Source organism: Stegostoma tigrinum, chromosome 1, assembly GCF_030684315.1.
Source record: "Stegostoma tigrinum isolate sSteTig4 chromosome 1, sSteTig4.hap1, whole genome shotgun sequence".
Taxonomy (NCBI): domain Eukaryota; kingdom Metazoa; phylum Chordata; class Chondrichthyes; order Orectolobiformes; family Stegostomatidae; genus Stegostoma; species Stegostoma tigrinum.
In genome coordinates, this window is record NC_081354.1 from 59,747,968 (window position 1) to 59,775,237 (window position 27,270).

Sequence of the window (27,270 nt, forward strand, 5' to 3'; positions counted from 1 at the left end):
CAACAGAGGAGCAGGAAGGCTGACATTTCAGGTCTAGACCCTTCTTCAGAAATTCGGGAGGATAAGGGCATTCTGAAATAAATAGGGAGAGAGGGGGAGGTGGACAGAGTAGAAGAGAGGTGGAAAGGAGACAGACAGGTCAAAGAGACGGGGATGGAGCCAGTAAAGGTGAGCATAGGTGGGGAGTTAGGGAGGAGATAGGTCAGTCCAGGAAGGACAGACAGGTCAAGGGGGCAGGATGAGGTTAATAGGTAGGAGATGGGGGTGGGGCTTGAGGAGGGACAGGTGAGGGAGGCATGGACAAGGCATGGACATGGGCTGGTTTTGGGATGCGGTAAGGGGAGGGGAGATTTTTGAAGCATGTGAAGTCTATACTGATACCAACAGGCTGCAGCGTTCCCAAGAATATGAGGTGCTGTTCCTGCAACCTTCAGGTGGTATTCGTTGTAGCACTGCAGGAGGCACAGGATGGGCATGCCATCTGAGAAATTGGAGGGGGAGTCGAAATGGTTCGCGTCTGGGAGGTGCAGTTATTTAGTGCGAACCGAGCATAGGCGTTCCGCAAAGCAGTCCCCAAGCTTCCACTTGGATTCCCCCCTATGTAGAGGAGGCCACAATGGGAACAGTGGATGCAGTATACCACATTAGCAGATGTGCAGATGTACATCTGCTTGATGTGGAAGGTCTTCTTGGGCTACAGGCTCCATCCCCACCTCTTTGATCTGTCTCCACTCCATCTACCGTCTCCTCTCACCACCTCCCTCTCTCTCCCTATTTATTTCACAGCCCGCTTCCCCTCCCCCATTTCTGAAAAAGGGTTGAGACCTGAAACGTTAGCCTTCCTGCTCCTCTAATGCTGCATGGCCTGCTGTGTTCATTCAGCTCTACACCTTGGTATCTCAAATTCTCCAGCACCTATCTCTGAAAAGTGGTGTAACCTGCTTTTCAGCGACTTCTAACGGTTAAGTAAAATAAATCCATGATACCCACTTTATAATCAACAAGTCACAATTTATTTATCTAATTCTAACAGTGAACAAATTAAACTATTAACAAACTGAATAAATTCCTTCTAACTACAAACTACTAACTATTCCTGAATAAAGCAAGATTCTAATGGTATGCTGTTCCAGTAAATACAAGTCTACATATATATGAAAAATGAATTTAGTCTCTCGAAATTACAGCAAGGTTACGCGTCTTGTAGAATGTTCTGTGCCTTAACTGTCAATTCTTCTATCAGGAATATTAACTAGTGGTGTCATTGGTACTTTTGTTATTTAGATGGTGCTTTCTCTAAGACCTAGAAGACATTGAGAGAGCCAGCGATTCTCTCCAGAGCTGAGGGCCATCAGCTTCAGTGGATGGCAGCTAGCTCTGGGGTTTTGTCCAGCTGCCGCCGCCTTCCTTATACCCATGGTGACATATCAATATTTTTAACAATAGGATTGGTCCTATGTTGTCAAAACCATCAGACATAAATTTAATAGGTTTTTGATATCTAAGTACCTGGTTCAAATTAATTGGCTAAATTCAAAAGCCTGTTTTCTTGATTAAAAAAAGCCGACGCTTGCCCTGCGAACTGTATGGCCCATCGATTCAAATCTTTCAATTTCGACACAGTGTACTTGTAAACGTGCAAACTGCTGCACACAGAATTCAATATTTAAACGCTAAGCACAGAAAAAGTACATCTTTTAAAGGGACCATGCAATGCTTCCCTCCCCCCGCAGCATTTCACAAATACCAAATTCTAACGTCTATGCTTCCCAATCTACAAATACTCTACCCAACTTCAGAACCATACTTAACAAGAGAGAGAGTAGAAGAAATAAGGACACAAGCAGTAGAGTTTTAGGTGCACAGGATGTGGAACGTTGGCAGAGTGTGATGAGTCAAGTCTCGAAGTAATAAAAGCACAGTGAGGAGTTCAGCAATAGTCAGATGAAGGAGGAGCAAAGCTAGGCAATGTCACGGTGGTGGAAGCTTAGATTCAAACTGGGCAAAGTCAAGAACAATCTGGTTCAACAACTGGACAGCTGCCAAGGAAAAGGATGGAACTGTTAAGGTGAGGGAATGGAGTTGTAGTTGGGACTGAAGGTAACGATTTTAGTCTTTCTTCCATTCGCACGCCCTTTATTTGGAGGAAAATACCGCTCAATCTGAAATGGCTATGATTCAAATGAGCTGATAATCTAGTACAAGAGTTGACTAAAGTTGTAGAGCGGTAGAACTGGTTATTGTCATTGCACTCATTGAAACCGATAGGCTGTTTTAAAAAAAACTGTCAACAATCTAAACATGAACAAGAAAATAGAAATGAACTAAAAACAATGTCAAAGAATGCTCTTAGAAGTTGGAATTATACACTTTGAAAGGCAGGAACTTTTAAGTAGTTGAGGATATTAAGATTACAAGAGATTAAAAAATTTCATGCTGGTTCATATTCTAGAGTAATGCTTTTCACCAAAGTTGAAAGCTTTGGTGAGAAAGTCAGCAAATGGAATTTAAACACAAAAATGTTGGAGGAACTCAGCAGCATCTACGGAGAGAGAAAGAGAGTTCACAAAGTCTGACAGGACTCACTTTTCTGAAGCATTTTGTTTTTATTTCAGATTTCTAGCATCTGCAGTATTTTACTTTTATTTCAATAAATGAGATCACTGTATTTAAATGGTCTTTTTCTATACTTAAATTCTTACTTTTAAAAATAATTTACCTAATTAAAGTTGTCAAATTTTTTGATGGTTCTTCTTGAAGTAGTAATTTTACCTCCCGACATTATTTGGGTAATGCACTGCTGATAACGGAGGCATTTGATCTGTTCTCCAACTTGCTCTCGGAACATCTTTTCTTTTGACTAAGTTGTTTGAGCCTTCTGGTCTTAATAACAAATTCATCCTCACTCTTGGATGACTGCTGTAGGAGAAGACTTTGCTGTTTTCTATTGATATTTCCTTTATGGAACCTTTACGGTTCTTGCACTTTTACCATTAAAAAGGTGACATGGACTATCATCACTTTCGCTACTTAACTTTTCCAGCCTACCACTGTCACAGATAGATCCTTTTGGTCTTTCACTTCCTGCTCACTTTTCCCAGCCTCTGCAATTGCTTAAAACCTGTTACATATCCACCCCTATCTCGCAATTGCAAAAGTCCTTAATTTCAAACTCTAATTGTCTTTCTCTGCACAAATGCTTCCTGGTGTCTGCATTATCAGTATTTTGTGTTTGCTGGATGGCATTGTGCTGGAGGTGTCATAAATGACTTCGGATGCTCCATTGATTGGGGTGACAAGTGGCATGAAAGGTGATGGAAATCTTACAAGTTCAAATAAGCTCAAAGACAGAAACGTTTTGACAAAATAAACCATTTTTGTTGCTATTGTATCAATGGGTGACTTGGAAATTCCACTCTATTCAACCTCAGGAACTCAACAATATCATTAGACCACATTTTTTTTAAAAAACAGAAACAGAAGTTATACACATAAAAGCTTGTAAAACATTTGATTTATACAGAATAGATTTCCAAATTTTTTTTTAAGAAAAGTCATGAGAAAGATGGCCAAGATAATCCATTAAATGAAATGTCAGCCATACAAAGAATAAAGGTTTTGATTTCATTTCTTAGCCCGTGTTGAGTTTGGTTAATCTGATGTGTTGACATATTTGACAGGAAGCGTTAAAATCTTACCGCCTTGAGAAGAAACTGCAAGCACGACAGGAAGTACAGCTTCAATACCCATTGCTTCTTCTGGTTATTATAACACAACAATGAATGCTGTAACAATGACAAAGCCTGAGGAAAGAAGTCAGCTTTTCAATAACTGCTCAAAACCAACAGGTTTCATAAGTTCACTTAATCGGTTTAGATGAGCTACAAATTTATTTTGCACATTTCTATTAATATGTTGTTAAAGTGAAATACCTTGAGTAAAGCTTTATTTAAACTGCACTGCAGATCAGGTTATTTCAGAAGTTAAAATTGTGTGGAATAGGAGAATCGAATTAGTGACTACAGTAGCTACACAAGCAATGCTGGTAAGTTTTCCCAGCTATTAAAACATAATAAAACATTCATTTGGTTTCTGTAACTTTGAACACAAGGTGGCAAAAGCAACAAAGGCCCCATTTTAGATACTTTATTCTTACTTATCACTTTCGTTTCTCTTAATAATTCTCTAACAGACTGTGTTCTTCCTTACAAACAGAAACATTTCATCCATCAAAATTTCTTCATAATTTTAAAAGGCCTGGTTTGCATTCTTTCAGGCCTCACTAAACTATGTTACAGCTTACAGCAACTGATGTATTTTTCTTCCCTTTCCTTTGTTCCATATCCCATAGATGTACACCTTCTGGGTGCTAACTGGCTTTCCTAATCTTCCTACCTGAGATATATCAACAAATTTATCTTTGCTGAAAATCATTTGCCAATTATTTGCCCCTTCTGGAAGTTTGCGAATGTCCTCTTGTAATTTGTTCCATTTTTCCTCAGTATTGACTATTCTCCCACCATCCCCAAATTTGGCAGCATGTGAAAATTTTGAAATTGTTATAGTCATACAAATGTACAATGAACATGTCTAATGAAATGTTACCAAAAAAAGTGCAAAGTTACAATACAGCTTTATATATCCAAATAATATTGTAGTGATAATGCTTCCATTGTCATTTTTTCCTCATTTGAATACCTTAGCTTTTGCATCCATCACATCGTCAGCTTTAGCAACCAACAGTATAAGACGAAGCACAAGAGAGACAGATAGAGGAAACTGGCCGCTGAGTAGGGGAACACTTGCTTTGAGAAGTCTCTGTACTTTGGGCATTGGGACACTATAAAAGACAACATTGCCAATCAAATCGAAACCTCGTCTTCCAGCTCGACCAGACATCTACAGAGAGAATATAGGCAAGATTAGTTGTTACAAATTTAGATTGCTGTCTTCATCAGAGACCACTGCAACAATCATTTGCATACAAAGATCATTTCAACAGTTTCTGGTTTAGTCTGATGAGACCATATCTAAAGTATTACATACAGTTTTTGTCTCCTTACTTGAGGCAGGATGGAATTACACTGAAGGCAGATCAGAGAAGGTTCACCAGATTAATTCCAGAGATGAGGAGTTTGCTTTATGAGAGATTGAGCAGTTTAGGCTTGAATTCACTTGAGTTTTGAAGAATGAGAGGAGATCAAATTGAGGTATATAAAAAGCAAAGGAGATTGACAAAGTAAACATAGAATGGATGTTTCGCTATTGTGAGATCTCGATTCCTAGGTGAAGTAGTCAGTGTTAGGATGAGGGGTGACAGATTTAAAACAGATGAGGAAGAAAAGGGCAGTGAACTCCACAGATTCATGACTGAGAGTGCAGTAGATGCTGGAACACCAAACAAGCTCAAGGACAGTAATGGATTGAAGGTTATGGGGAGCTGAAGCTGGGATGAGATTAGCCATATATGGTAGCTACTAACAGTCTCCATTAACAGCTGTTCACTCTCCTACCCAGATCATTATTCACTCCTTTGTCTATCCAACTGTTCTTCTCTATCGAGTTTTGAGAAGATTTGTAGCTCAGGTTGAGGTTCTGGATGTGAGTTTGCTCGCTGAGCTGGAAGGTTAGTTTCCAGATGTTTCGTCACCATTCTAGGTAACATCATCAGTGAGCCTCCGATGAAGCGCTGGCGTTATGTCCTGCTTTCTATTTATCTGGTTAGGTTTCCTTGGGTTTGTGATGTCATTTCCTGCATTGGTGATGTCATTTCCTGTTTTTTTCTCAGGGCATAGTAGATTGGCTCCAAATCAATGTGTTTGTTGATGGAGTTCCCGTTGGAATGCCATGCTTCTAGGAATTCTCGTACGTGTCTCTGTTTGGCTGGTCCTAGGATGGATGTGTTGTCCCAATCAAAGTGGTGTCCTTCCACATCTTTATGTAAGGATATGAGTGATAGTGGGTCATGTCTTTTTGTGGCTAGTTGATGTTCATGTATTCTGGTGGCTAGCTTTCTGCCTGTTTGTCCAATGTAGTGTTTGTCACAGTCCTTGCAAGGTATTTTGTAGATGACGTTTGTTTTGTTTGTTGTCTGTATAGGGTCTTCTAAGTTCATTAGCTGCTGTTTTAGCGTGTTGGTGGGTTTGTGGGCTACCCTGATGCCAAGAGGTCCGAGTTGTCTGGCAGTCATTTCGGAAATGTCTTTGATGTTAGCAGAGGCAGTAATGCAGAGACTCAAACAAACAGCTCTGCCAATCATCCAACCCAAACTTTGGGTCCACTATGTGGATGACACCTTTGTCATCACTAAACAAAACAAATTAGAGGAAACCTTCAAGACCATCAATAATACCCTGACTGGCATAACATTCACAAAAGAGGAGGAAAACAACAACAAACTGCCATTCCTAGATGTCACAGTAGAACGAACAGCCAATGGGGAACTTCAAACCAGCGTCTACAGGAAAACAACACATACGGACCAAATACTGAATTACAGGAGCAACCATCCCAACACCCACAAACGAAGCTGCATTAGAACATTATTCCAACGACCCACCACACACTGCAGCACAGAGGAACTACGCAGAGCAGAGGAAAATCACCTATACAGCATATTCAAAAAGAACGGGTACCCTATGAACACAGTCTGCCGATTCCTCAGCAACAAACCCAAATAAACAGACAAAACGGGCTCAGAAACCATAACCACTCTCCCCTACATCAAGGACATTTCCGAAATGACTGCCAGACAACTCAGACCTCTTGGCATCAGGGTAGCCCACAAACCCACCAACACACTAAACCAGCAGCTAATGAACTTAAAAGACCCTATACAGACAACAAGCAAAACGAACTTCATCTACAATATACCTTGCAAGAACTGTGACAAACACTACATTGGACAAACAGGCAGAAAGCTAGCCACCAGGATACATGAACATCAACTAGCCACAAAACGACATTACCCACTATCACTCGTATCCTTACATACAGATGAGGAAGGACACCACTTTGATTGGGACAACACATCCATCCTAGGACAAGCCAAACAGAGACACGCACGAGAATTCCTAGAAGCATGCCATTCCAACGGGAACTCCACCAACAAACACGTTGATTTGGAGCCAATCTACCATCCCCTGAGAAAAAGAACAGGAAATGACATCACCAACACAGGAAATAACATCACCAACCCAAGGAAACCTAACCAGATAAATAGAAAGCGGGACATAACACCAGCGCTTCGTCAGAGGCTCACTGATGATGTTACCTAGAATGGTGACGAAACGTCTGAAAACGAACCTTCCAGCTCAGCGAGCAAACTCTCATCCAGTTCTTTTCTATGTTTGGGCTCTATCCCCACCTATTGTTTACTCCCGACCCTCTCCTCTGCAGTATAAACCAATATTTTCCCAGCTACCATCAGTTCTGAGGAAGGGTCACTAGCACTGAAATGTTAACCAAATTCTCTTCAGAGAGGCTGGCAGACTTACTGAGCTTTTCTAGCAAATTCTGTTTGTCATGATTGTATTTGATGGAACAGCAGGCTCAAAAAGAACTGAATTGCATACTCCTGCTCCTAGCTCTCATGACTGCATGAGAACACTCTGCTTGAAACATTATTATTTTCCTTCAAAGCAGCATGGACACAATTAAAGCTACTTACACAGAACAATTTCAGATTCAAAAAGTAACTCAAACTGGAAATGAAATCTTGAAATTAAGACAGCCTAAACACATGAAATAATCACACAGGAGGCACTTAGAAATGAGCCATACTTCTATATGAAAAACGAGATCAGCAAGAGCTCAAGTTTTCTTCAGAAATTATAAGAAGGTTTCTTTTTAAATGAACTGAACAAATCTCAGGCAAATATGCTAAAAAAACCTATAAAAATGAAGGCACAGGAGCAAATCAAAAATTAGGAAGACTAACAGAATGATGAACAAATGATAAGGGAAAATGCAATGGGGTTTAAGTAAAAAGTTGACAGACTAGTTAGATCAATGAAGACAGAATCGCAGAGATACTTTGGCCACTTCGACCTGGTTTTCAAAGAAACATTGGAGCAAATTTAAGCAAACAAACAAGGAGTTTGAGTGAAAAGAAAAATACTGGGGCTCAGTGAATAAGCCTCTGGAGTCTGATAGATCCTAGAAAGCGAAGGGAAGTTACAACTAGGGAACAGTAAAAAAAACAAATTCTGAAAATATTTCAACAGGATGCAAAGGCCAAATAAAGTAGCGAAGGGCTGACAATATCTCACATCCATTCAAGAAAGACAACTAAACCACTGGGTCGACAGTGATTAGCATGGGTCTCGATATCATAACATGGGATAAATTTCAAGTCAACCTAGAAAAGGGTTGACAAAGGATACCCAAAATGGATTCATAAAACAGAAGCCAAATGATGTGAATGCTCAAGATCTGAAATACAAGCAGAAAATATTGGAAATTTCCAGCACATAAAGCTGCAACTAATGGAGAGAAACAGACGTAGCCATTCTGATCAAGAGCCTGAGCTGAGACATGAGGTCTTGTCTTTCTTGACAGATGTTGCCACACCTGAGTATTTCCAGCATTTTCAGTTTTTACTATGATTTATAAAAGCTGGTTGTTTATGTAAATACAATAAAATTCTATAATAAATAATAGATTGCATTGTTAAAGTGATGCCATGGGCATGTCTACATTTTTGAAATATATTTGACAGTGTCAGACAGAATGCTCACCAGCCAAAATTTTCAACAGATTTTGACAGAAAAGTATTAAGTGATGTGAGGTAAAAAGTGGGTCATTGGATTTGATGTTTAATCTTGATCTAATCCAATGGTAACATCAAAAGGCTGGAGCTACCTTCCTTAAAAGATTAAAAATTGCTGCAATAGTTTGAAACAACCAGGGTTTGTTGACTGGAAAATTTCAGTTAGAAAATTAGAAGATAGTCTAGAATCAACATGTTTTAACATGAAATTATAAACTTCACCCGTATTCTAAAAGAAACAAGGCCAATAAAAGAATGCAATGTGGGTACCTGTCTGTATTGTAAAGCATCCAGCAATACTGAATCATCAAGAAAGACAACAGTTTTGCATGGCATGTTAATTCCCAAAGCGAGAGTTCCAGTAGCAGTCACAACCTATGGAAAGATATTTCGGAAATAAGTGTTCTTTAAAAAGCAAGTTTAATTGAAGTGTATACTGAATCTGAATGACTGCGCTGAGATCAGTCAATTCCATGGTAAGTTGCTCTCAATATTCAACTCAGAAGTCATTTTTTTCACTTCTATTAATTTCCATAATTTTACCTTAGATAGCAGAACCAGCATTAGCCATAAAACAATCATAATGGTATCATTTTCTTTACAGGACAAGTAGCCAGTACAAAAAGATAAAAGCAGCAAATAAACTTTTATATTATTTTTATGTCACCAATACTACGCTTTGAAACAATCCGAAGGATATGTACAAGATTCATGTTACAAGGAAAGGCTTCTTGAACTGTGAGAATAAAGATTTGGTAATCTCCTCAGTATTGCTAACAGAATGAAAGATCAAGTGGCCATGTAAATCATTCATAAAAGACAAGGAAAACAGAGATTGTGATAACATTCTCAAATGACTACATCAAATAATTTGTATATTTTTGATGCAAATGGAACATGTCCCTTTTTTTAATACAATAAAATCCTCTCAGTGTGGAAACAGGCCGGTCAGCCCAACAAGTCCACACTCACTCCCGAAAGATTATCCCTGAAATCCTGCATTTCCCATGGCTAATCCACCTCACCTACATATCCCTAGCACTATGGATAATTTAGCATAGCCAATCCACCTAACCTGCACATTTTTGGACTGAAGGAGGAAACCGGAGCACCCAGAGGAAATCCACGGAGACAGGGAGAATATGCAAATTCCACACAGACAGTCACCCAAGGCTGGAATTGAACCGGGTTTCTGGTGCTGTGAGACAGCAGTGCTAATCAATGAGCCACTGTGTCACCCCTGCTGATAAGGATATGACTGGAATACCAACCAGCATTCGAATTCCTTATGATCTGATTCAGATCATGAAGGACAGTTAACAAGCACGGACTCAAGTACACCAAACTATTTCAGTAGGCTGTCATATAAGCAGCATGACTTTCACTCTTGGTAAGCAGCAATGTCAACACTTACAAGAAATCTTCCCAGTGACCCCTTGCCATAGGTCCATCTTAATTGACCACTAGGGCTGCAAGTTAGGCCTGGATTCATACATGGCAGATTCCATGTAGCTGGATAATAGGGAGTCAGCTGCAAAGAGATTAGTGGCAAAGAAACAATGGAGATGAATCTCCTATGTCCCCATTAGGCTTTGTATTCAGCAGAACCAAATCTAGCAGATAAATGACAACGCAAGGCTAACCTCAACCCTCAGCTAAACTCCTTGTTGGCACAACTCCAAACTGTTATTAATCAAAGTTAGATAAAAATGAAGAAAGAAAATGACACCTCTGCACTGTAGAAATGCTGCTCAAGCCTGAGTGGCGCTGTTTTTCAGTTAACCATATACCTAAAATGATCATCAATGGTGATGGCTAGTTACCCAAAACTAGTAATAGAGTACAGCACAATTTCAGGCACATTGTGGTCTGAGCAATTTGTATGCCTCAGTGTTATGCTGGTAATCAAGCACCCTGTTCTAGGAATCGCCACAGAAGTTAAATATTTCATCTGAAGACACAAAATTTCCCAATTTACCCGTCTTTTTGAACCAGATTGACAAAGCAGGAACCTGGTTTCTGCGCTAACAAGGATTGCAAATTCTTAGAATCAAATAGATTCTAGCTACAAGTAAACAACTGTGAAATGACAAATGCGATTCTACCAGTTAAAACTCAATATACATGATATAATTCTCTCTACACACATACAGAGAAACAGAAAAAGCATGTGTTGTTGGTGGAGGGAAGACAGGGAGGACAGTTCAATGGTGCCTATTCAAAGAGACAATGCTTTTGGCTCATCAGGACTTACTCCTTTTCTAGTTACTTTTATTTGCCTGCATAAGGCACAGTGTGATTGGTTCACACTTATCTGACATTGATTAAAAGCCACTTTACAGCAACTGAGGTGAGAAAATAAATTGGCTCTCTTTAGGCTGAAGGTGCTGAACATTTAAAAAAACTGCAGGGTGAAGGATAGTATCTTCCTTTTCAGAGGTCCGAAGCCCTCTGACCAAACATCGTCATCCACAAGCTGTTCAATTGCTTGAGTGTCAATCTCACACTTGTCAGCTATTTTGTATCCACTCCATTTGCGCAAGATTCTACAATCCATGATTTTATTTTTAAAAACAGTCCCGACTCTCTTAAATCCAGTCAAACATGTAGGAACAAAAGGACTTTACACAAAGAAGTACAAAGCTGACTGCAAAACAGCACCAGTCATTATTACAATTTATAATGAATTCTCTAGATATTTTATTCATGTTATGCCCTCCCTCCACAAGGTTACGTCTTCTACAAACACTGAAATCAAACTTCCTAAAATAGGGCTATGAGCTCTGAGGCAACATTGATCACTGTGGAACTCTGTCAAAGTTATAACCTCTGTATTCCCACTTTGACAGTCTCACAGTGAGGAAAGACTCAGAGCACACTGCATTAAAACTCACTCGGGCAAATCCAAGTCTGAACAGCATCTCCACAGCTTGTCTTCCTTTACTATTCAGTGAAGCATGGTGAAATCCAATGCCTCTTTCCAAATAAAGACGAAGCTGATTTGCAGTTTTCACTTGTTGCAATCGCTGGAAGATTGTATCCAGAATCTAGTAAAAAGAAAAGAATTAGTTAAGCATCAATTAGAAATACTGATTCTTTGCCATAGTGCATAGTTATTTTTTAAATTAAAATTCAAACAAAATTGAGAGCTTAATCTTTACCTTCACAGCTTTCAGATTTTGTAACCCACCTATCTGAATTTGAATTTTTGGATTTTATTGTTATATGATAATTCAACTTAACTATTTTCAAACTAAAAATACACTTATTCAAATATTAAGCTTCTCTGTGGGTTGTAAAATCCTAAGTTGAGAGTGTGCCGAAAATATACTTGCGATTTTTCCATATTACATACACTATTGCAAACATTTTTGTCTTGCACTAAGTCAAACACAATAATGCCAAATTTCAAACCATATCACAACTCGTTATAGGCAGCCTGACTTTGACAGCCAAGCTTTTATAATGGAAACAAAAGGGAGCTATTGGTGCCGCAAGTAATTTTTAAAAAAACTCAAAACTTGAGCATATTCCTTTTGTTTACAGAAAATCACAACTTACATATGAATGTACATTATGGCTAGCAAGCATATTTAAGCTGTGTTATAAATTTTCATTGTTAGCATACTCAGAACTGTTCACCAAATGTGGTCCAACTGCAGAAACACAAGACAGTTAACAAAAATGCCAATATTCAGAAAATACAAACAGTCTGTATACAGTTAAACCAAACCTGAATATCTATTGATAATACAAAGAAAAATTTTTGTACCTTATGGTCCGCAGCAGTTTCCACTGCATAGGTGCAGTCCGCTGGAATCTTTCGCATTTCCTGAAGCTTCTGGTATAGCATTTCTTGCTCAGTTTCTTTCATTACCATATTGTCAGATACGTGGGATTCCTTCGGATCACTGCAACCAAAAGTAACCATTTACTGCAAAAACAATACTGTGGTTGAAGCTTAAGCCAATGGCCATGAAGTAGTTTGGGAGACAACAAAAATGCTGTGAGCTACAACAGAATAATGGAGACAAAAGTGCCTTGGAAATCAATGTCGCATCTGTTTTAGTTCATAAATAAGAAACTTCACCACAATGCTCTCCATGGCATTTAAGATGGGGCAATAAAAGCTGGTTTAGACAGTAAGCCCACATTCTTTGAATGAGGCAAGCCTCAGGGCTAACTTAAGTTTCACAGAGTAAAAACCAACCAAACTTTCTTTAATGGAATTTCTTGGAGAATTCCAGACACAGTAGAATTGCATTGTGGAATCTTCAATATCCTGGGCAATTCTCAATCAGCGACATTGGAGATTCCGTTTGGTCCTAATGCGCAACTGCAGTCTATGCTGTTCCAACAACTTTCTGGTTATCAGACTATCAGGCCATTGTAACTAATACAGCGGAACAAGCATTTATCTTCACTTGTGTAGTACAAGCAACTTCAGGAGTCAAGTTCCAAAAGCCAGAAGCCATCTTAAAAGGCTGATCATGGAATTACATTAACAAATGAATTCATCACTCTCAGGAGAGAAGGGAAGGGCAGAAACAGGGACAAGATTGAACAGAAAATATTTCAGAACAAACAGATAATTTTATTTATTAAATGGAATGCTACAGTAATGTCATTTAGCTGGGAAATTGGATGGTACACCATGTCTTTTCTAGATACAAAAGATCACCAAATATTCAATCTGGGGAGTGCAAAGGGACACAGTTATTTGTGCACTCTATTGTCCTGATATTGGTTCAAGTAGAAAAACACTCTGCCTCATCATCCTTAGTTAATGATACTTTGATTTAATTTTAATACACTTCAGCAGGCTGCAGGACTTTTTAATTAGTGCCCCATCAGGGCTGTTTAAACCATCATTCTTCAATGAAGAGAGGAGAACAGTATCACTCAGTTGGTCAACTGGAACAGGATTACACATGGAAATAAAAGGAGCTAACCACTATTCAAGGTTCGTTTGGGCTATTCTGGAAAACACCTTGCACCAGCTTTCCTTGCAGTGCCGAGGAATGTTACCAACCCATGTCACCAATCCATTCCCTCTAACTGACTAGCCTCTGTGATTGTCACCTCACTCTCTCCAGTTTTGCATTTTATTGCAATAATTTAATTTTGGAAAGTGATTTAGATTATAAAGCCTCAGTATCTTCACAAGTAGTCAATATCTATAAGTGTGTGCATACAAATGTAAGAAGGTAGATCTCCATGGATCTATTTTGACTCCACTTAAAATCAAGCCATTGCAATAAGGTGACCAAGCACTTGGCAGTGCTGCCAGTCATTCTCATGTGAATCCCATCTGCTCCAGGAGTGTGCAATAACTTTTCTGAACAGGTTAATTAGAAAATATCTAAGGTTGAAGTTGCAATATTGATTTTGCCTCAGGGCTTGTGTGGTGATATGGGATTGTTGCTTACACCAGTGCAGGAATAGTGTAGTCTTGCTTGAGTTGCATGAAAGCACAGTTAGATTGCACCTGGAGTGGTGCATGCATTTTTCATCTCATCATCTTGGGGGAAAATATTATTGCCATTGATAGCGTGCTTCAAAATTTCATGGGATTTGTTCGCAGGATGACAGGTCCATGCTATGGAGTGAGATTGGGCAAACTGGGCCTGTATTCTCTGGAGTTTTGAAGAACGACGGACAATCACATTGAAACCTCCAAACTATTTAAAGGGACAGACAGGGTAGATGCAGGTAAAACATTTTCCCTCACTGGGGAGCCTAAAACCAATTGTTTAAAAATAAGGGGGAGGCCTAAAAAATTAGGTCGAAGATGAGAGGTTATCTTACTCAGAGGGTTGTGAACCTGTGGAATTCTCTACGACAGAGGGCAGTGGAGAGTCAGTCTTTGCCTATACTTAAGGCACAGTTTGGTAGATATCAATTACCAGTGACGTCCAGGCTTACGGGAATGGGAGAATAAAAGCCTTTGAGTCAGCCACGACACTACTGAATGGTGGACAATCTCAATAGGCTGTTCTTCTGTTTTTAAATCAAGCTCCTGTCAAACATTAATGTTTATTATGCCACTCAATTTTACCCTGATTCAAGATAGAATGCTAAACCAAATATCGCATACAAATGAGCCTTGAGCTATTTAGACTAAAATCACAACACAGTTTGTGCTGGATTAATCCAGCACAATCGAATGCTGTGTGGTACCTCTCAATGCGCTGAGGTGCTTTCTCAAATAAATAAAGTTAAATCAGGTTCAACTGATAACTACAAATACCAACAAGCAGCAAACAATGCCACTTACGAAGGTTGCTTTTTCCCAGCACGCTTTGACAATTTGCGAAGCTTGTTTTCAAATTCAATTCGTTTTTTTGCATCATCTGAACCTCTTTTCATCTGTTCCTTGTTGGTGACATGTAGGAATGTTTCTTTGGCTAAACGTTCCACTACAGAAGCACTAAATCTACAATGATAAAGAAAGAGGACAATATATAATAAAACAAGATGTAACTATTGCCATTGTGCAGCCTTAAACAAGAAAATGTTAATTTTGTGATCAGGGTTTGCAAATTAAATACATCTTTTCATCTCAGCCAGCACATTCTCTTGATCCTTTTGAAATAAATCTTGAGACTTGAGTCATAATTCCCTGCATTTTTTTTTGCATTCTCGCTGCAATAAACCATTCTGCCACTCCTCAAACAGCTGGCTCAATCCTATCTTTTAGTGTTTACATACGCTTGATGCGAAAAATCACTGAGTTCCTTCTCATTGTCTATGAAATGTCCAATACAGCTCCAAACCTTTGTTGTAGGTTCACAGGTGAAATAAAGTCAGCTACCTCTTCAATCTGCATTAGTTGGTAAAATGAATATTTGCACATAAGCCTCTCTCTACACCACAGTGCAACTTCAAATGATGAATGCTCAGCTGGCTCATCTCTTCTTTAGGGCAACATCAAACATACTTCATTATGGCCATCATTTGAAGTACTGTGCCATAAGTGAATTGGGAAATCTATTAGCTTTACAGCTCATAAATCACTTTTCTAAGATTAGTGGATTTGTCATTTGTTAAGAAGCTTGCTTCTAAACCATATTTCCTATTGTCATGCTTGCCTTCAAAGGACACTAATATCCCTTCTCCAAACAGTCCTTTGCCATCTAAATCACTTCACACATTAATCAAGTCCATAGTTTTACCCTTTGAAAGCACTGACACATTCTTTAAACAAAGAAGTGGGAAAAAAAAACTTACAAACAAATGGTTGTCAATTGACAACCATTTCTGTGTGTGTACCCTGTTAAATTAGTTGACTGAAATTGCAAATTAGCTTAAGTTTGACCACGTTATGTTCACACTGCAATTAGTTTACATTCATTCAATTGATCTGCAAGACACGACCAGTGATTCAACTGAAACCATGTTCTGCCGTGCAATAATTAAATAACTGGAAACAGCAGTGATCAGTGGTCAATTTAGACAAGATAAAAAGATCAAGAGAATTAAATCTGTCAACTGAGCAGCCTCATAAAAGCTAAAAAGTTACAGAATGGTTCATTTCCTGGCAACCATAGACAGAATGATTTGCAGGTTGCCCTCTGGAGGTTATAATTTCAGTATTTTGCTGAATGCTGAAAATATTAAGATATGTTCAGTGGGGTGAGAGGTGCTGAGTACTGTTGTGGAGGGTGGGGGTTGGTGAACATTGCTGCGAGCGGGGAGAGCATTGCTGCAATACTTTGACACCCCAGCTAATTTACAGAGAGTGATGCTTTGAACAGCGTTAGACCAACTACTTTTTGTACATGACCCTTGTTCCTGAGTTTTAGTGCAACTTTTGGTGTACTGACAGAACCTAACTTAAACATCTCCCCCCTCCCCCCACCCTGTGAAAACACATTTACAAGGTTTACAGCAGCAGAGTAGAGAAAATCCTTTTACCAGCAAATATTAAACTACACATTTTAAAACTTACGAGAAAAACAGAGCTGGCAGCTGGTTTTCTTTCTGTAAGGCTTCTACCAACATGGGAAATTGCTTCACCATTGTCGCTGTAGAATTCACAACACTTGTGGGTTTCAGCTTGTCTAACACTTCCATAGCCTTAAGGTAATGTTGACAGAATTACTAATAAGATACATAAGCACAAAATAACTCAAAAATGGCACTCAATGCATGAAATTTACATTTAAGCATTTTGCAAAAATACTTCAGTTAATTTAATATCATTAAGATTATTAAAACCACAGCTCTGAGGCCTGGTCTCAATATCAATAAACAAGCAGCAAATCTCACGTATAGACGATTACAGTGGGATTGTTAAAGATTTTGCCAATCTTAAGTTGTTAGAGATACTCTGAAGAATTCTAGGTAGAACAGTCACTTGAGGGATTTCAAATATGGCTCCTTTGTGTGAGCCAGATCTCTAACCATTCCTTCAACAAATGAAGAAAAACAATAGAACTCATGAGTCATAAATCTGCAGGGTCAGATAGTTTCTATTCCATGATTTTAAAGGAAGTAGGTGTGAATATTGAAAACAATCTACAGATGGTGTAGAACATAGAACATAGAACAGTACAGCACAGTACAGGCCCTTCGGCCCACGATGTTGTGCCAAACTTTTACCCTAAACCTAAGGTCTATCTCACCTCCACTCCTACCTTATACTATCATCCATAAGCCTATCTAATAGCTGCTGAAATGGCCCTAAAGAAGCCGGTGCACTACCCTCTCCAGCGATGCATTCCACACCCCTAACACTCTCCGAGCGAAGAACCTATCTCTGACGTCTCCCCAATATCTACCTCCACTCACTTTAAAACTATGCCCCTTCGTAATAGCTATCTCCACCCTAGAAGTCAGTCTCTGGCTGTCCACTCTATCTACACCTCTGAACATTTTGTACACCTCTATCAAGTCACCTCTCATCCTTCGTCATTCGAAAGAGAAAAGCCCTAGTGCTCTCAACCTTTTCTCGTAATACCTTCCCTCCATTCCAAGCAACATCCTGGTAAATCTCCTCTGCGCTTTTTCCAATGCTTTCACATCTTTCCTGTAATGAGGTGATCAGAACTAGACAAGATGTGGCCAAGCCAGGCTTTTTTTATAGCTGGAGCATAACTTCACGGCTTTTGAACTCAAAACCCCTATTAATGAAAGCTTTCACACCATACGCCTTCTTAACAACTCTATCCACCTGGGTGGCAGCTTTCAGAGAACTGTGGACATGAACCCCAAGATCCCTCTGCTCTTCCACACTGCCAAGAATCTTTCCGTTAACACTGTATTCTGCTTTCAAGTTTGTCCTTCCAAAATGATACAGTTAAGGTTACGGAGATGTGGCTGCAGGGTGACCAGGGATAGGAACGGAACACCCAGGGGTATTCAGGTTTAGGAAGGACAGACAAAAAGCACAGGTGGTCGGGTAGCATTGCCAGTTAAAAAGGAAATTAATGCAAAAGCGAGAAAGGATATTAAGTCCAGTGAAGTGGAGTTTGTACAGGCAGAGATTAAAAACACCAAAGGTGCAGAAGACAAAATGGGCATTGTGTAAAGATTCATTTTGGAAATGTAAGCGTAGTTCTGAAACAAAAACAAACTACTGGACAAATCCAGCAGGTCTGGCACCATCTGGGGAGAGAAAGCTGATTTAGCATTTCAAGTCAAGTGCCGCTTCTTTCTGGAGTTCAAACCTTAGCCCTGTTTTCTCTCCAAGCTGCTAAGTTTCCCCAGCAATTTCTGTTTCATATTTCCAGCATCCACATCACTGTTTTATTTTGGTGGAAGAGTTCTGACGCACCTGTCCTTTTGAGTGGTTTGCAGGTTTGCGTGATATGGTCAAAACAGCATACACCACAGCCAAAAAAGTTTTTGTATTACAGTCCCTATCTCTAAGCTAGGACATCCATGTTTAAGTCTCAACTGCTTGAGTTGTGTATTAACATATCGGTACAAAACAATTGGAAAATATCTACAAGCTACAGCCATGCTGTGATGATGGTGGCTGGGGTGTCAACCTAGCAGGCATTTTTCCTGAAAGAAGTGGCTCTTGAAATTCAGCCCAATTCACCCAAAAGCAAGTAGATTGAACTCCATCACGTTTCTGAATTCTGCCTGATAGAAAGCTTTAAGGTTTTTGGGAGTCCAGAAACGTGTCACTTCAACATAGGAAGGCTCTGTTAAGGTGATTATTCTAATGTGCAAAACCACATTTTTGTAGCTGCTTTATACTCTATTTCACAATGAAATTACAGCACAAGTATACTATGAACATTTAATCAATATTACCTTGTACATAAAATCTGTCATTTTCAAGTTTTGGTTCCAAACTAGTTGAATACACTCGGGTTAATTATTTGATACCTGATTTTTCTGTCCTGAAGTGATCCATTTCTCCAGTTCTTGTTTTAATTCTGCCTCGTATTTTCTGACATCATTCTTTTTAATAACAATTTTATCATTGAAGCCCTTATATTGTTCCGGCTCAAGCTCCTATTGGGAAAGATGAAGCAATCAGCAACAAATTTAGAATTACAAATAGAAGCAAGCTCATACTATATCGTTATGATGCCAGAGAAACAAGAAACATTCATTCTTTCCCACTTTTTGATGTTAGTAAATACCTGGGGGTTTATGGAAACTTATTTTATTGTTTGTCAGTCAGTTAGCCTGATCACAATCACTTTTTGGAACAAGCTTCTTTTTATAGGCAAAACAACAGCGGGGAACGTCTACTTTAACAATTCAGTTTTGAAGAAACTGGCTGAAGACATCTCTTTCATCGGAATTCAACTGAAGTTCTGAATACTGGCCTAAAGGGTATAAAATGCTGATAACATTAGAATACTAATTGCTAAAGAACATTAGAGCCAGGGGCGTTCCGATCAGATAGATGACGATGCGGAAGACATGTGCAACACCTATGACGAACTCGAAGCTACAATTAAAACGGCTGGAAGGGATTTGAACAAAAATCTTACCAAAGGAAGTAGTAGTTTCCAGAAAACTCAACGCTAAAACAAGTCCTTGGAATAATACTCTGAGCAAGTGATTAATCTTCCCATGTCTGATAAGTGCTGATAAGACTGGACTTTTTTCATATGTAAGTCAAATGGGATGTACTTTCACTTTAGAAGTTCAGTTTATATGTTTCAGAGAAACCTGATTCTTGAAGGGACCATCGCTCCAACATGAAAATAATTTTCTCCCTTAACATACACGGGCTATCACATTACAGAAAGATCTTAGCCAAAGTACCTGTGCCCGAGGCCATTCCTTCCAGGTTTCAGCCATAGTGTCATATAACCGGAGGCATTCTGGAGGAGACAGACTGAGGTCTGAAGGAAAACCATACGTCTCAATCTAACAACCAAATACAACAGTCATTTAATATTCATGTTTGTTACAAAACAGTTGAAATTATTTGAATTATTGTGCCTAAAAGGACTGTTCAACTTTGTCAAAAGGACCAAAGTTGAGTTGATTTACAGTCATTCTTCTCCCATTCAACTCCTTAAGACCTAAACAAATTATTCCACTAAACTAAAAGAAAAAACAATACAAATTCCACCTTCACTTGCAATTGCTACCTTTTAAAAAAATCTTTAATTTTCAGCAGGTTGAGTACAAGTAGTACTTGGATGGAGCAGCTGTTCACTAGGGACATACAAGTTATTAAATTGGCAGATTTAAGACAATGACTGGACAATTCCACTAAAACTTTTAAAGGCATTACATAAAATGGTTTTCTAAATACTGGTAACGACATATTGAGCTACATTAAGTGTTTATGTACTGACCACTATTGAGCAGGCCTGGTAGGATGTGAGATTTTTTTCATATTTGCCGTTATTATAAATTCTGAAAGCTTCAGAGCTGCTAAATGCAAATTCATTACTTTGGAACATCCACTTAAAGAGACTGAAGTACTTACATGGCCCGCAGTTAAAGCAGCACACGGATGATAGGGAACAAAGTCGAGCCCAGCAGAATCTTTTGAACTACACACATACTTTTCCAGATCATTGTATCGCTCTCCATAGACCACTAAAAAACAAGTTGGAAATAAATGTCCAAGTGAGTTCAGTGCCCATTATGCCGACACTCTAAGAAAACCAATTATTGCGATGATGCAATTAATTCTAAATTAAACACAAAGGCATGCAGATTTTGGAAATCTAAAGCAAAAACTGTGTGCTCGTGAAACACAGCAAGACTACCAGTTGTGATTGGGCAGGTTTAAACCAAAATGGCAGGGGGATAGGGATACAGAAGAAAGGAAATTAAGGGTAAAAACAAAAGACAGAATAGGAAATAGGAAAAATCATAGGCAGGGAACTCAAGGGCAAGAATCAAACAGGGCTACAGTGCACAGTAGTACAAACAGCACTCAATGTTAAAAAGACAAGCCATAATGCGTGTCTTAACGTGTAGAGCACTTACAATAATGTGGATGAATGTGTCACACAAATAGATACAAATGCGTATGATATAGTTAAGGTTACGGAGATGTGGCTACAGCGTGACCAGGGATGGGAACGGAACACCCAGGGGTATTCAGATTTAGGAAGGACAGACAAAAAGCAACAGGTGGTCAGGTAGCATTGCCAGTTAAAAAGGAAATTAATGCAAAAGCGAGAAAGGATATTAAGTCGAGTGAAGTGGAGTTTGTACAGGCAGAGATTAAAAACACCAAAAGGTACAGAAAACGATAATGGGCATTGTGTAAAGACCCCCAGACCATAATGGCAATGTTGGGAAAGGCACTAAACATGAAATTAGAAATGCAAGCAACTATTATTATAGGCAAATCAGTCACAACACCACAGAAGAGGAATTCCAGTGGAGTGGGTATAACATAGATTTCTGTATCAATACGTTGAGGAACCAACTAGAGAACAGGCCATCCTACACAGGATATTGCATAATGAGAAAGGAATAACTGGCAATCTATCTCTATGAAGCATGTTAGGAAAGTGATCATATGTGATAAAACATTTAAGATGGAACGCGATGCAGATGATTCTGAAACTATGGCCACAAATATTAAAAAAAGGAAACCACGATAAAGAAAATTTGGGGCGGCACAGTGGTTAGCACTGCTGCCTCAGTGCCAGGGTCCCAGGTTCAATTCCAGCCCTGTGTGGAGTTTGCACATTCTCCCTGTGTCAGCATGGGTTTCTTCCGGGTGCTCCTATTACCTCCCACAGTCCAAAGATGTGCAGATTACGTAGATTGAGCATGCTAATTTGCCCTGTACCATCCAGGGATATGCAAGCTAGGTGGATTAGTCGCGGATTTTTAAAAAAACGCATGTGGAGTTTTGGGGTAGGGCCTGGATGAGATGCTCGGAAGGTGTAGGCTGAATAGACATAAGTGGTCTCTATCTGCACTCTAGGGATTGTATGATTTAATGATATGTGGCATGAGTTGGCTATGATAAATTGGAGAACATTACTTAAAAGAATTATGATGCTTGGGCAATGGCAAACATTTAACAGACATGGGAGAACTGCAAAAAATTGTTCATTGCTGTTCAGCACACAAAATCCAGGAAAGGTGGCCAAATCATGGCTAACAAGGGAAATTAGGGATAGTATTAGATTCAAGAAGAGGGCATACAAATTAATTAATAATAGCAGCAGACCCGATGATTGGTAGAGGTTAAGATTTCAGCAGAGGAGGACAAAGGGATTGACTGAAAAGCTGGCAAATAGAGCAGGCGCATGAGCTTGTGGGGAACAGACAAATAAACCATAAAAGCTATGATAGGTACATGGGGAGAAAAGGATTAGTGAAGACAAATGTAGGTCTCCTACAGTCAGACGCATGGTAAGTCATAATGCAAAACAAAGATGACAGATCAATTAAACACGTTTGGTTCCACCTTCACAAAGGAAGGCACAAGCATCATTCCAAAAATGCTGGGGACAACAGGGTCTAGTGAGAGGAAGGAACCGGAGGAAATCAGTACAAGTAAGGAAATGGTGTTGGGGAAATTGATGGTATTAAAGGCTCATTGTGTTGTAGGGTTTGTGTATTTAACATGAACCTCGATTATTGCTGCAGTGTACAGTCATGATATTCAATCCTCAGCAAAACCCCACCACCCAAAATATACCCTTTAGAAGATTCCCATCCTGGGATTTCAGCTTTTAAACATGATAAAATCAGTAATTTGATTTAAAGAAAACAAACAAGACTGGAATTAAAGATGTTTCACCATTTAAATGATCAGATTGCTGTGCTCACCCGGTCACCTTAAAAAGTTACCGATGTCTGAAATTACCTTGCAGGTAACACCTCCAGATAGGTTATTTCTAATTAAAATGGCACGTAACATGATTTTAATTACATTCAAGCAGCTAACAAGTAATGATTTTTTGAAAAAAACACAACATAGTGAAAATCAGTCTTTTGATCATGTGAATTAATAACTTTCATGCTTCCTTTATGTGTTACAAGACTGAGAAGACACAGATGAATGAGAAGCAACCTTGATGAAACAAAAGCCATCTGAGGGAGATAACAAAGTGTGAAGCTGGATGAACACAGCAGGCCAAGCAGCATCTCAGGAGCACAAAAGCTGACATTTCGGGCCTAGCCCCCGAAACGTCAGCTTCTGTGCTCCTGAGATGCTGCTTGGCCTGCTGTGCTCATCCAGCTTCACACTTTGTTATCTTGGATTCTCCAGCATCTGCAGTTCCCATTACCATCTGAGGGAAGAGGTTTTTTCCTTAGAGTTTGAGACTCCAATCAGGCAGGATAATTGCAAAGAAGGAGGAATATCTCCTGCCAGCATAAGGAATCTCTGAAATTCTAGGCCATTACGTAGATCAAGAGATCACAGTTTTTCTCTGCCATTCAATAAGATCATGGCTGATTGGCTAATCCTAAATTCCACTGTTCCGCCTTATCTTATAAATCTTTATTCCCTTACTGATTAAAACAAAAAAACGATCACACCTAGTGACAAACCAGTCACTACAGTTCTATGCAGTAAAAAATTCACTGATTCACTACTCTGTAGAAATTCTCCCAATTCGTCTTAAATGCTTCTAACTATAAAAACAGGAATAGAGTAGCTGAAGTGAATGCTTGTTCCTTGTAAGATGAGATTGGAAAGTTAATACTTGGGGAACACAGAAATGGCAGAGACACTAAATCTTTATTTCACCTCACTTTTTTAGCTGGAGGATATTAGTATCATTTCAATTATAACAGGAAATGCAGTGATTACAGAAAGGGTGTGACTCGGAACAATTATCATCACTAGGGTAAAGGAAAAACTATTAGAACTGAAGGGAGACAAGTCCCCAAAGGCCTAGGGTCTTAAAGGAAACGGCAGCAGAGATAGTGGATCACTTTCTTTTAATTTAACCTACTTTTCTAATAAACCTGTTCAGAGATGTTGTCATATACCTCTCAAACAGGACTGCAGGGTCCAGGGTTAGAGATAGTACTACCACAAGGCGGCCCACAATATTTCAAAATTTCCTGGATGCATTGGAAAATTGCTAACGTAATGCCTTGTCTTATGGGTACAATGTTCCTCAATTTTTCTCCATGTTTTCTCCAGAAGAACCAACACCCGAGAGCAGAAAGAGAAAAATGTAACACATTTCAAATGAAATAACCAAATACGGACAGGTACCAAACGTTTGCCAGTGCAGCCCATACCCCACGAATAAGGAAATGCAGTAATGAACTGAAAATTTGAGGGTGCTTAAATGAGGACTTTCAGCCACAGGATATTGCTGCAAGAGTTAATCAAGGTAGTACTTATGATGGATCAAACTTAGGTGATTTATCAATAATCTACCCTCCATAATAAAGCCAGAAGATGGATACTTGTTGATGATTGTATCAGATTTAGCACTACTTGCAATACTTTATACTGAAGGAATGATATCCATACTCAGCAAGACCTAGACAATATCCAGACTTGGACTGATAATTTACATGTTCATGACTCAGCTGTCAACCACTGATCATCTCCAGAATCTAAGCATCAACACATCATATTTAATGGCATGAGTGTTGCTGAAAAACCTACTATAAACCATCCAGGAGGTTACTAGTGACCAGAAACTGAAACATATCAGTCTTACAAATTCTGTGGCTACAGCATCAGCTCAAGAGGGTTAGGAATTTGTTGCAAGTAATTCACCTCCTGTCTCCCCTATGCCTGTCCACTCACTGAGGCACAAGTCAGGATTGCGATGGAATACTCTCCACTTGCCTTGACGGGCAGCTTCAACAACACTCAAGAAGCTCGACACCATCCAGGAAAAAAACTGACAACTTGACTGGTACCCTACGCAACATCTTCAACAATCACTCCGTTCACCACTGATGCTTAGTGGTAGCCGCGTGTATGATCTACAGGATGCACTGGAGCAACTCAGACTGGCTTTTCTGACTTCTCTTACAAACCTGTACCCTCTTCCACCTGGAAGGAAAGGGAATTCATGGAAAGGTGGCAAGTTTCTCACCAAACTACACATTACCCTGTAAGCCAGACCGCTGTCACTGAATTAAAATCTGGAATTCCTATCCTAATATCACTGTCAGTGTCAGTGTCTCTACACCCCAAGGACTGTAGTGGTTCAAAAAATTAGCTCACCACCAACATAACTGAGACAAAGTAGGATGGGTGGATAAACACTGCCTCCAGTGATACCCTCATCCCAAGGAAAAAACATAAACAGCACAATGCAACAGCCATCTATACCCAGTCTGACTCTGTAGGATTTCTGGTCTCTTGGAATTTTAATTTGCTGTTTCTTCTTTCCACCACTAACTTTCACAGGGTTTTCCATCGTCTTTTCTGTTCGTTGCCAGAAATTCTTCACTGTCTGAAGCCACCTATTAAAACAGACACGGTAGGACCATAGTTAAATTAAATGAGAACATTCCTAGTTTTCTTCCACCTGATTCTAATGTACTCTTGGTTGCAGTCACAAGTGATGCTTATAATATCATTGCTATGGATGACAACACTGGAAACAGGGTGGTAATTATTTAGGAAGAGTAATAAAAACATTAATGACAATATGGCTCTACTTCTGTTTACCCCACTTTATCCTCTGCCACCCCATGTTTCTATTGTTAACCTACTCATTGCCTGTCAATTACTGCTCTGCCAGAGTTCTTGCATTTGTACGGGTCAATCTTGTTGTTCTTGGTCTTTAAAAACAAAAATTCATAAAATGCTTTTGAAGTGGCCACACAGTATCTGCTGAGTACTAAAGGCAGCCCACTACTAACCCAGGTGAAGTTACTGACTGGGGTTCAGCAACTTGTGTATGAGTAACAATAGATATCAACACATTAGATGAGAGAAGCAAATTGAGAAACCAGGAAAAAAGGTATTAATACCTGTCAAGAGGCAAGGGAAGAGAGGGTTTCCCATAAAGCAAATGACTCAATTGTACCGAGTCAGAAAATTGACATGGAGGCATGTTTACATACCTTCAAATGTTTAGTTTGTTCCCAGCAATCAAATACAGTTTGATACATGTTGGAAAATGCAGTAGTGTCAATTTAACTGGATCAATTGCTCCTCAAAGGAATTTTACTTTAAGATAACATCAAATTTGAAAACAACCCGACAAATAATGGATGCTGGAGAAAAATATCTGCACAGAATATCTTTTAACTTGGCAATTTGCCAACTTGATCACGCAAGGATTTAGAGATCCATCCTATGATGTCAAAACTGAATTAAGAAGCTTTAATTTCTCAAGCTCTACAGAAACAGTGCCCGTGATTTCTTTACACACCCCTTTCCAGATGCACATATCTTAAAAGTTCCACTACCTTTTGATTCACAAGATGTAACACATTTGGCAAACTGCAGAACTGAATCTCACAAATGAACATGCATGAAATGATGGCTTATCAGCTTGCAATCTTACACGTTTGTAAAGTATGATACAGCAACTAGTATTACTGAGTAGTAAAATACAGTTGTATAAAACAGTAACATTAGTGTAAATTATTTAAAAATTTACTGGGAGAGCGCTTCTGGTTTGCTGATTGTTGCGGATAGAGCCAGGAATGGACATCGAATCATCACTAGTAGATGCTCCCAGACTTCTGCACCAATCTCTCCACCAAGACAGTGGACCTATGAACAAAACAGAGTAGCTAACTCATTAAGAAGAATACTAAACCACAAATAAACAATATTTACTAACAAAAATGTAGCAAGTTTAATTCATAAGATCAAACAGGGATGGAATTCAGAAGGCCAAACAGCAACAATCCTGGAAGTAGTTATGGCAAACACTCACCTTTGATGGATGGTTGCATTTAGAAAGCCAAATAGTTCAAATCAGTATTTTTTAAAAAAAAGTCTATATAGGACTTCTTTGGATAGATGATACTTAATTATCTAATTAGAATATCCTCTGATCAGAATTGCTTCAGAGGTCAGTAGAATGCGTTTTTCAGGTTATCTTTATTTGCTGGCTTTTATTTTCTTTTCCCAGCCACTCCCTCCAGCATCATTGTAGTCA

General features: G+C 39.1%; 1 protein-coding gene across 1 annotated transcript in view; it reads right to left on the reverse strand.

Moving 5' to 3' along the window:
- LOC125457359 (probable ATP-dependent RNA helicase DDX60) overlaps positions 1–27,270 on the reverse strand; it is a 106,628-nt gene that overhangs the window by 17,251 nt on the left and 62,107 nt on the right. Inside the window, exons 19-30 of the mRNA XM_059645758.1 lie at positions 26,764–26,879; positions 25,482–25,615; positions 20,682–20,794; positions 20,006–20,110; positions 19,112–19,240; positions 16,722–16,849; positions 15,048–15,206; positions 12,543–12,681; positions 11,665–11,817; positions 9,041–9,145; positions 4,699–4,899; positions 3,699–3,803 (exon numbers count right to left, since the gene is read on the reverse strand). Of these exons, the coding sequence (XP_059501741.1) occupies positions 3,699–3,803; positions 4,699–4,899; positions 9,041–9,145; positions 11,665–11,817; positions 12,543–12,681; positions 15,048–15,206; positions 16,722–16,849; positions 19,112–19,240; positions 20,006–20,110; positions 20,682–20,794; positions 25,482–25,615; positions 26,764–26,879 (1,587 nt within the window). The remainder of the gene's footprint in view (positions 1–3,698; positions 3,804–4,698; positions 4,900–9,040; positions 9,146–11,664; positions 11,818–12,542; positions 12,682–15,047; positions 15,207–16,721; positions 16,850–19,111; positions 19,241–20,005; positions 20,111–20,681; positions 20,795–25,481; positions 25,616–26,763; positions 26,880–27,270) is intronic.